Source organism: Aptenodytes forsteri, unplaced genomic scaffold, assembly GCF_000699145.1.
Source record: "Aptenodytes forsteri isolate BGI_AS27 unplaced genomic scaffold, ASM69914v1 Scaffold229, whole genome shotgun sequence".
Lineage (NCBI taxonomy): Eukaryota > Metazoa > Chordata > Aves > Sphenisciformes > Spheniscidae > Aptenodytes > Aptenodytes forsteri.
The window spans coordinates 2,538,716-2,549,292 of NW_008795863.1; the positions used below are offsets into that span (position 1 = coordinate 2,538,716).

A 10,577-nucleotide genomic window follows, 5' to 3' on the forward strand; every position below is an offset into this window, starting at 1 on the left:
AAGGGGTCCCCCCTGCTCCCGCCGTGCCAGCCGGCACAGGGAAGCTTGCCCTTTCCAAGCTGTCCCCGCACCCTGCACCATTTTGGCAGCAGAGGTGAAATGCTGTGTGCACCGTCCCTGTGCCCCTGGCCCCCGCCGGGGAGGGGTACACACCGCGGGGGCACCCTGTGACCTGGCCCTACCTGGACATTTTCTGAATAAGCGATCTGAGCTTACAGTAAGGGAAGTCCTATTTTGTAAGGAGTTGAACTGTAGCTAAATTGGGGAGGGTGGGTGGGAAATGAGGTATGTTTTACCTGTTATTCCAGATACTTTTGAAAAGGTCCAGGGATTCCCGTAGTCTGTTTGTGTTATTGTCTTCCCTTATTACCATGTTGTAGCTGCTGCAAGCCACAACGAAGATGATAGCCGTGACATCTGGGCAGAGCACACGAAAGAAAGGAGAGAGAAAAGAACATCTCTGTTATCCCAGCACATACTCCTTGGGGTAACACTGCCATTACTCCCCAAACCGCCAAAAATACCCAAAGAAAATATCTATAACACTGGACTCCCGTACTAGTGACACACCATGTGTGAATATGAATACTAAGCTGCTCACACCTCAGAGAATAAGTTCAAAATAAAAATATAGAATATTTTTACTTACCATTAAAGCATTGGATCCATTTTCTTCTCTCGTCTCTCTGGCCACCTACATCAAACATGCTGTTAAAAAGCCATAGGATGTTATATCACTTATGTGCACTAGGAAAATCACACCAAGCATGCAGCACAAGGGTTCAGTTTAAAAATCTGACAGCCCCAAGGATAGCGGCAGTAAAATACCGCCCAAAGGGGAGAGAGATCTGCTGATGCCACGCTGCATGTCAGAGAGCTGCACAGCTCCACCTGCCCCGCTCTGCCAGGAGAAGGCTACTGAACCCATAAAATGAGAAATATACTCTTTTCCAGGGCAAGTGTTGGCCTTTCCAGCCCACAGAAACGCATGTGGCATTTAAGATTGGACCTACTGTACTATAAACAAGGACAGGTTTCAGCATATTTTGAAGGGTGGTGGGGAGAGCGCGCCTCTGTAAGGAGGAGGACATGGGGGCAGCTCTGCCCCATCAGCGTTGCCACCTTTCTGGTCAAGAACCGGTGAGTGGAGGCAGTCTGATGGCGGGTGTTTCACAGAGACATAGCGTAAAACTGACAAACACAGAGCTTGCAGCCCTCCAGAATAAGGGAGACGTTTAACTCTCCTCGTCCCACTGTACAAAGTCTGACTCGTGGGAGCATTCCCACTAACTTCTGTGAGATCTCATCCCCAAAAGTATTTTATGAGTTTACAGTGCTATACCAGTGAACCAGTTAGTAAAAACAGACAACCCCACAATAGAGCATCACTAATACACATAACTAATATCAGCTCTTTTTGCAAAGTGTGAGGCAATTTTACTAGGACTTATGGAAAGAGAGCTAAAAACCCCAAAAAACCCCCAACTCCCCCCCTAAACCTACTATACCAAGCATACATGAGCATAGACATCTGAACTAAGTTCTTAAAAAATTAGTATGATATTCATAAATTATTACTAATAGACTTACTGGAAATTTACTTTATCTACTTGAAATCTTGTTTCAAAAATCCCTGATGTCAACACTCTGCATCTTAACAGGTCCTGGAAATGAGAACACAGAAGCTGATTAGCAAGGTTTTTTTCTAACCCCATTTTGTTTTTAGAAGCATGGAATATTATTTTCCATGAAAAGTCTTAAATGTTCCATTTAACTGAAGTTCAATCAGACTTGTTGGTAAACCTGCATTTGTCCATACTGACACAGTGGATATACACAAACATCATCTCTGCATTTGGATTGTGCACACTCAGAAAGCAGAATACCCTATATACATTCTCTTTACTGCCCACTGAAACCTGTTATTGATGGTCATACAATTTTGTATGTGAGGTGGATAATGAATTCTGAACTTACATAAAACTAAGAAAAGTGTTATTCATGTTGTAAAGTCAAGTATTCAAATGTTAGAAAACTCCAGATTTACAGTTGCCCAGGCAACCTTAATTCTGCCCTCTTTTGTATTGAATGAGACAGGAATCCTATTGAAATAATAGCTTGTGACTGAGTAATTAAAGCTCTATTACAGAGCACAGGGGAACAGAATTTAGGTTGTACGTAAATCTGGCATTTCTTTCTTATTTTTCAAACTAGCAATACTTTACAACTTAAATAACATTCTTTTAATAATTAAAAAAATAATAATTTCCTAGATTCTCAAAGGAAGTAGGCAAAAGCAATTTATGATGCATACCTCAGGCAACTAGCTCACCGTGTGCCATCGTCATCACCAGTAGCATTTTTAACCTTGACTATCCAGCACTGCTGCTCGGGCAGTGGGTGCAGAACAAAATCGGAGGCCGGAGAAAGCTGCCGGCTGCCTGATGGGGATGAACCCCCCCTGAGCAGCCACCTCTCGGCACGCCTGCCTGCCGGGGGAGCGCTCCCTTCCTGGGGCAAGGGAAGGGCCAGTCGGTCTAGCTTAGCTCTCTTTGCCACGCAGCAGCTGCGAAAGCGGGGAAGGAGGGAGGCAGTCAGTGGTGCAGAGTCCAAGCACAGCTTGCCTTTTTCCCCTACCCTACCATCTACTGTTTCAAGTACTCCGGTAGCTGGCAAACCTCGGCTGCTTTGACAGCCGCATGAACTCAGCTGAAGGCCACTTATTTAATTTTTTTAGTTATTTTATATGTTACTGTCATTTTCTGTCACTTGCTGACATTTATTTGTTGTTGGACTCAGTCATTATTTTGGGATGGTGCAAAAAAAATTAAAGAAAGCAAAGGAAAAAAGGAAAGTAGTGATTTTTACCAGTTGATTCAGCAGGACATACAGCATAACAGGATGAAAACCCAAAAGCGAAAGAGAATCCCTCCTTTAGAGCAAAAGTTTTCCGCCTGCCAAATACCAAAAGCCTCTTCTGATCTTTGGAGACACAGGGCGTTTCTTCCCAAAGGAAATATCAGGAAAAATTTCTAGATGATGAATGACTGCTCCAGGTAGAGAAAGGCCTCCCAGGAACAAACAGGCCAACACTAACATAAATAATGAAAGCAAAAATGAGGCTTTGCTTCATTGACTTCTCTCTCCAGCTGAGTGGTATCGATGCTAAAATCAGACCGTGAGGTCTAGACGGAGTAAATCTCATTGCTACTGCTTTGGTCTGAAAATGTCTTGAGGGCTTTAATTATTGATCCTATATTGGGTCGACTATACAAGTTTCACCTAATAATACACCGCATACTACTTTTTACTGCCTTCTATTCCAGGATATGGTCAGAGTAATTGGACAGGCTTGTGATTATAGACCTGAACTAGGTCTGAAGGAACAGGCTCTGCTCCGCATACTTCCTTGTGTGATCTCTGGCAAGTCACTTCATTTCTCTGAATTTCAGTCTCTGACTGCACAATGAGATTTGGCAATTGTACTTTTTTAAGGGCATCCACCCGTTATACACCTTGCATGGTTAGACTGAATTATCCAGTGCAGGGATTCTCTTCTGCCACCTGTATTTGCAGTTTATGACGTGGCCCACAGTCTTGGCTGAGACTACTAGATGACAGTGGGATACCAGCACTGAAAAATAACAACCTCAGAGTAAGTTTGCCGAAGAGACATCCTGCCCAAGGAAACCACACAGCCTGAGCTCAGGGAAGGCAGCCGAAGCCGTGCACCATGGTGAAGCCCCTTCTTATTTCAAGGCTGCACCACTTCAGCCGTAACTTTCCTGAATGCGTTTGTCATTAGAGCACTCTATCATGACATCTGGGAAAAACGTGTACTGTCCTGCAAATAAGGCTCAAACAGAAACTATCCTGCCCATGGCAGATGGGCACAGGCTGGAAAGAAGGTGTCTGCACGCCAGCAGAGAAGTCCACAAGGGCTGCTGCTGCCACTAGTGCTCTCCCCTGAATTTGGACACTAGATCCACTGCAGGCTTCTGCCTCTGGAGGACCTGTCTGATGGACATGGGAAGCCTCCCTCTGGGTTTCCATCACCTCCACCATTGAAATAAAATTCTGCTTCTGTGTAGCGAAGGCTGGTGAGGGAAACCGTAGGCTTTTACGTTTATGTTTCCTGCTCCCTTCATTTTGTTTGTGGGACACAGAGTGGAAAGCAAGAAGAAATAACAGACATATTACAGGAATCACCGACCTATATATAATAACAGTAAAAGACAAGCTCGCACCACCAAAAAGCCTCTTCTTCTTTAATATCCATTACTTACACTGCTAGACTGTATTTTGATATTATGTGGTATGCCCTATTTCAGCTGCTGTTGGGACTAAAATGAATTACATAAAGAATTAATAAGAAAGGGCGTCTTGGTTCAGACCCTACCCCATTAGTTATACTAACCTGATCTGTGGGTGTGTAGTCATCCATGCTGACGCTGTCAATTCTTTCTAAAAAGCTAGAAGAAAAATAAACATGCACTAAGATATGTAAAATACTGTCTAGTATAACACTTTTCACTACCTCTTCTGGTTTAGACTCTCACTGCAAAGTAAAACACAAGTCCAATGGTAAAGGTATGAGCCCGATGATTTACTTACATGGATGGAGGTTACATTTTCCGAGCCAAACAACTTTTTACCCAGACTTTGTTTCAATACCGCGCTTCTACACTTACCGTTATGCAGTACCCACAAGCGGTCCAAATGCAGTTAAAGGTTATAATTTTGTGAGGTCCACCAAAAAATACTAAGACTAATCATGTGTCATAACATTATATGGCTGTTTAGATGTAAAAAAGATTTTGGGGTTTAAAAAAGAAATTGGGGTGAAGGGTTGCCTTTATTTAGCATAATGCTAATCTAGCATAATGTTATGTTAATTACAGTCTCCGTAATGTTAGCAGAAATGCTTGTTAATATATACAAATAGCTTTGGAGTGACATGCTGCCCTGGAACACTGCAACTAAAGCATAAGAAGTGAAAAGCAAAACTGACATGAAGCGGAGGTTAACCAGTCTGACTATGTTGCCAAAACTCAGTGAGATGCATAAGGTGAAACAAAAACTTACAACTGCAGGGAAGGGCAAGAGAAAAGGGAACCAGAAAAAAAGGGGGGAACGACATTCTCCAATTATTTAAGAAATCTTTTCAAGCTTTAATTCTTTCCTAGAACATGCTAGAATGGCAGTATTAAGGACATAAAAATGTGATTTTATATGTATAGCTAAAATAGGCAGGTTCTCCTCTCCCACTTTCACCCATTTCTTAGATTTTGTGTGAGCCCAGCTGGCTCATTTTCCCCAGACTGCCCGTATGACTTAGAAACTTTCTTGAATTTCTGCATTGTTATTTGGTATTTGGCAGTGAATATCTCACCGGCTGACTCATCCTGCTACAATATTATCAAGATTTCTTTATCAACTGGCAAGTTTTTCCCAATTTTACTTGGGTGTGCATGTGGCATCTACTTAATTGCAGTGGGAAAGACAAAAAAAACAGTGAACTCTTGACTTACAATGTGACTCTCTGTTAACGCAGGGGTCACACACACTGACCAGTTGAAAAAATACCCCCCCTAAAATCTCGTAGCACTTTCCCACGGATACAAACTGAAAGGAAAAGAAAATACGCTGCATATATATTTACTTATACTATTTTTCCTTTTTGAACCTCCATTGTTATAGCAAGGAAACAAAATGCAGTATCTACAGCTAGAATACCCAGCTTTTCTTTCTGGATGATCAAGGTGTGATGGCTAAGCATATTGTTTAAAAAAGCACAACACGATGCGTGCCTGATAATAAAACTATACCGAACAAACTCTAAAGAAAAATCCTCTTTTAACAAAACCTCCTCCCCTGCCAAAAGCCACCATAAACTTATATAAAGATATAAAAGTATGTGTTTTAAAAAAGCACAACACGATGCGTGCCTGATAATAAAACTATACTGAACAAACTCTAAAGAAAAATCCTCTTTTAACAAAACCTCCTCCCCTGCCAAAAGCCACCATAAACTTATATAAAGATATAAAAGTAAGTCTTCATAGTCAGCTACAGTCACCATGAGAAAGCAGCTGTATTCAGCCTGAACCTTTTGGTCAGATGATTTTCATCACCTTAAGAATATTGATTAAGCAAAGTTTAACTTCAGTTACCCCCTGCAGTTAATGCAGACACCGGAGCAGAGTGATGTATTTTTAACCGGCGCACCTATCATTAACAAAACTCTCATCTTATGCTTGCAGCACACGAGATGAAAAAAGAAGGCAAAAAAAGCCCAAACCAAAAATGCTTCCAAGCTGAATCTCTTCCTAAACACAGAGTAATTTTCCTTAATACGGCTGTTCAGGCAGCACTTCTGTATTTCCAAGTCCGTTTCAAAGTTTTCTTTCCAGTTTCTTAACAGTTTGATCCAACGGGCCCGGAAACAGCCACTTTTCATCAGGGTAAAAGGTTAGCAGAGGGGTAAATCCAGGTCTCTGCGCGCAGTAAGGTGGCAACACCAGCAGGTTAAACAAGGCTGCAGAAAATGGGCAGGAGCCTGAGGGAGAGCTAGCAAACTGCTGTGGGCAGCGCAATTGCTTGCACAGCTCAGGATCAATAAACGCAACAGAAGTCAGGGGAGAAAACGCTCCTCAACTACGGCTGACACAGAACAGGCTCTGGTTAAAAGCGTAGACAGAAGCGAGTATTCGTGCACTAAAACGACTCCATCACAAACCTCACAAGACAGCGTGAATCGCTTCTTGCAGAAGCATTCCTTCTGGAGTTGATGTATAAATCAGAGACGATACATCTTGCCTCCCCAATACCAAGGTCATGTTGGCAGAATTTATCCGAAATGATTAAACAGGGTATTTAGTACCAATTCACATCTCTCCCACCTATACAACAAGCACTTCAGGAAGGCTATTGGTTGTTAGCATTTGCATTTCCCAAACAGGCAAATTATGGTAAGGAACAGAGGAGTGAGTAACGCAGAGTTACACTACAAATAATCCATGGCAGGGCTGGAAATGAGATAAGTCTCCTAATTAGATGTCCTGTGTATCAGCCCAAGTCGTCTTCCATTTAGAAATCATCAGCCTCCTCCCGATAAAAGGATCCATTTCAAATACCCTAAACTGCAACACCGCAGTTAAGAGGGAGTGAGCTCTGACAAATATGACGCGCCTAAAAAATATCACTCGACATAGCAGCTGTAACGTTTTGTGCTTCTAAGGTTGCTGTCCACATGCGATCTATATTAAAATAAATGCAATGATCTGCAAGTTTTTACCTGCCACCCCGCTGTATCAAGCTGCAATGATATCACTAGCATCCAATAAATCAACACGCAACTACTATTAGGATTTGGCTAAATTTTGTAGCTTTACAGAAAATTAACCTTTTCAGTGTGTGATGGACAGGCTTCCTAGGATTTCTTTTGCAACTACATTAAACGTGCACTGAGATTTCTAGATACTGAAACACAAAAAGCTGTACTCTTACTTTTTCGCAAGAAAATCAGTTCTTGAATATCCTTCATATAAGCTCCTTACCCGGCTAATTAGCAGAGTATAAAAAAATAGCTCTGACAGGCAAAGGTACACAGTAGGTGCAAGTAATGGATTCCAGATGAGATAAGGAGTCAGTACTGCCTCATTACTAAATACGCTAACTTCATTCTCATTACTGTATTAAAATGGGAAAACTGGAATCAGTTTTCTAAATTGCTTTCTAAAGAACGTTAATTTCTACTAATCCTAAATGCCTCTAATAATTATGTTCTGGCATAATATACATTCTTCTACACATATACATATACATATACGTATACATACACCCACTGGCAAATTTTAAATTTACATGACCAAAATTTCAATTTGAAGTGCTTAAAGTACGAAAATACCTCCCAATTGTGGCAATGCTCATGTCTCCGCTCAAAGAATCAGTGTGAGGAAAACACAATAGCAGAAAAATGAATAAAAATGGACACCAGTATCACTTATTCTCTCTTTTTAGATCCTGTTTTTTTCAGCTCAGGGATAAAATTATTTTCACAGAATTATGCCTTTTTACAATACTGACAGGTCTTCTATTTATGCAGCTTCTATAGAAACCCATACTCAGGGTTTATGTTAATTCTGCAGTAACTGCTTTGCATGCATGTGCAATGAACTTTAAACTCACGCATTCAACTCAACTGTGAATAAAACTATAACATATGATATAATATTTATATTTCTACTTCACAATTGTGGTTTTATTTATAAAGGATTCTGTCTGATAATTAGTACGACATTTAGGTTCTTCTTAATTTTACAGTAGGATGTTTTACACTTCCTTACATGGAACAGCACAAACTGCTTTTTTTTTTTTTTTAAATAAATTAGGCAAGATATTGGAAGGAAGGTCTTCACTGCTCTGTTTGGAAATGCAGTGGTTTGGTTTGCCAACAAATTAAAGCAAAGAAAAATGGACTGATAAAGTTAAAAAAAACCCCAATCACGAGCTACTGACATTATTATATCTATTATTAAGCTGATCTGTAGTTTTATAAATATCTTCAGTGAGTTTCCTAGGAAACTCAGCTGACACTTAGTTTGACAAGCGATCTCTAAATTTTATATTATGCAAGCTGTGAACACAAAAGTACAGGTTTTAGATGTGCCTGCCAGTGCATGTGGGAACTATCAATAAGCATTATTCTCTTTAAAAACCATGGCAATTTGAGCAGCAGTAGCAGCTATATAAGAATTTCTGAAAAAAGGATTCATAAATAAGGAGGAGGTAATCGTACATTAAAAATCCTCTTCTCACTGGGTAAATCACTATGTGGCTCTGTATAGATATTCTGACCCCACAAACAAAATCACAATTAAAAGAAAAATCATGTCTTGAGAATAATACAATAGACACAAAACCCATGCTATATTTGTAAGTGTATTTTGACATCCAAAGAACTGGAAAGATGAAGTGCTAAACCGCAGATCAATACAACGAACTACACAATAAATCTTCGTCTCCTTCAACCATTTTTTATGCTCTCACCCCAACATTTCAAAGGCCTTGTATCAAAAAGTTGCTGTGGAAAACAAGAAATCAAACCCACATCAAAATGCTTGTCTCTTTAAAAGAAAAAGGTAACGTGGTACATCTTTAAGGCTGTAGCTTTACGTTCTCAGAGTGAAGAATCTCAAATTTATCCTCAAGTAAGTTGTCGGGGTCAGCAAACCGTTACATTTCCGATGGACCATTAAGAGCTTTGCAAACTCCTCAGCCAGGCTCAAAAACCAGCAGAAGCACCATCATCTACTATATGAAACCATCCAGGACCAGGGCTTTGAATTCCACCCTCTTTGGAATGCAGTAAGTCACAGGTGAGGCAGACATTTCACAATGAGAACACCTACCCCAGGTCTCTAGGGAGCGGAAATGGAAAAAATACCTTTTTTTTTTCCTGTTGCAGTTATCAGGGACAACATCAAGATTTGAACTTTTTTTTCCTTCTTTCTTTCCACAACATATCTTTTTTTTTTTTTATCAGCTAAGGGATTTCAATCCTGTTAATTCTTCCTGCAATATTTGAAATAGTTAACTATGGATTTCTGGTTTCGAGAATACCTTAGGCTCCACAGTTGGGCTTCAAGCAACCTCACATTATTCTGATGTATTTCCTGGTAACTGAGAAAAGCATAATGAAAACAGCCCCCAGTAATATTCTAACCCCTAAAGAATTAATTTTCCCAAGTCATTTGCTGAAAATATCAGCAGAAATCCCTCAGAAGACGTTGGTAAAATTTAACAGCTAAGGATTTTCTTGTCAAATTTAAATAGTCACTGTATTTTAAATACAGCTTCCGTGTGGTAGTGGAGTTTCTCCCCTCTCTCCCTCCATACCACTCTGCAGTCGCTTCCCATGAGGAGTAAGCACAGCAGCAAAGGCATGAGGAGGAAGAGGGAAGAGAGGGACCGAAACCTCTTTTGGATCCACTCTGGCTCACCTATGCCGTTCTCCACTTCTGAACAACCGATTGCTGCATAAGCTGTTACTGAAGAAAATACCCAGTGCAAACACTGAAGAAGCTACTGAAACAGAGTATTTCTTTCAAAAGGGTTAGAAATCTACATATTGCTATTGCTTGTCACACGTTTTTGGCATCTGCTAAGTTCCCCAGGACTCCCCTTTGGCTCCCGGCGGTTAAAAAGCATCGATTTCAATACCAACATGAACCCGCTATAAGCATCTCTTCAGCCGCTCGGGTGGGTGTGACACACTTGGAAGAGGGGAGATGGCAGTGGGGAGGGGGGAGCTGCTGCTCTCCCTGCGTGGCCTGGGCAGGCCGGCGGGGCCTGCGGCGCGGGCGGGGGGACTGCAGCGCTCCAGGCATCTTCACTGGAATGTCTTCGGAGACTGAAGCTCAGCTGGACCTCGCAGTGAGATTTCGCTAAAATACAAGTGAAACCTGAATTTAATAAAGATCTCCAGAATTTACCTTGCTTATCCTTTTTTCAACTGCCAAAACTGTATTTTCCCAAAGCCTGCCAACCAGACCTCATGACGTCTCGCGTCTCGC

At 41.2% G+C, this 10,577-nt stretch overlaps 1 protein-coding gene across 1 annotated transcript in view; it reads right to left on the minus strand.

The window, feature by feature from the left end:
- Window positions 1-292: 292 nt before the first annotated feature.
- The window catches only part of GNAL (G protein subunit alpha L), a 117,312-nt gene continuing 107,027 nt past the window's right edge, over window positions 293-10,577 (minus strand). The window contains exons 6-9 of the mRNA XM_009284134.2: window positions 4,418-4,472; window positions 1,591-1,664; window positions 650-708; window positions 293-417 (exon numbers count right to left, since the gene is read on the minus strand). Coding sequence (XP_009282409.1) covers window positions 293-417; window positions 650-708; window positions 1,591-1,664; window positions 4,418-4,472 — 313 coding nt within the window. The remainder of the gene's footprint in view (window positions 418-649; window positions 709-1,590; window positions 1,665-4,417; window positions 4,473-10,577) is intronic.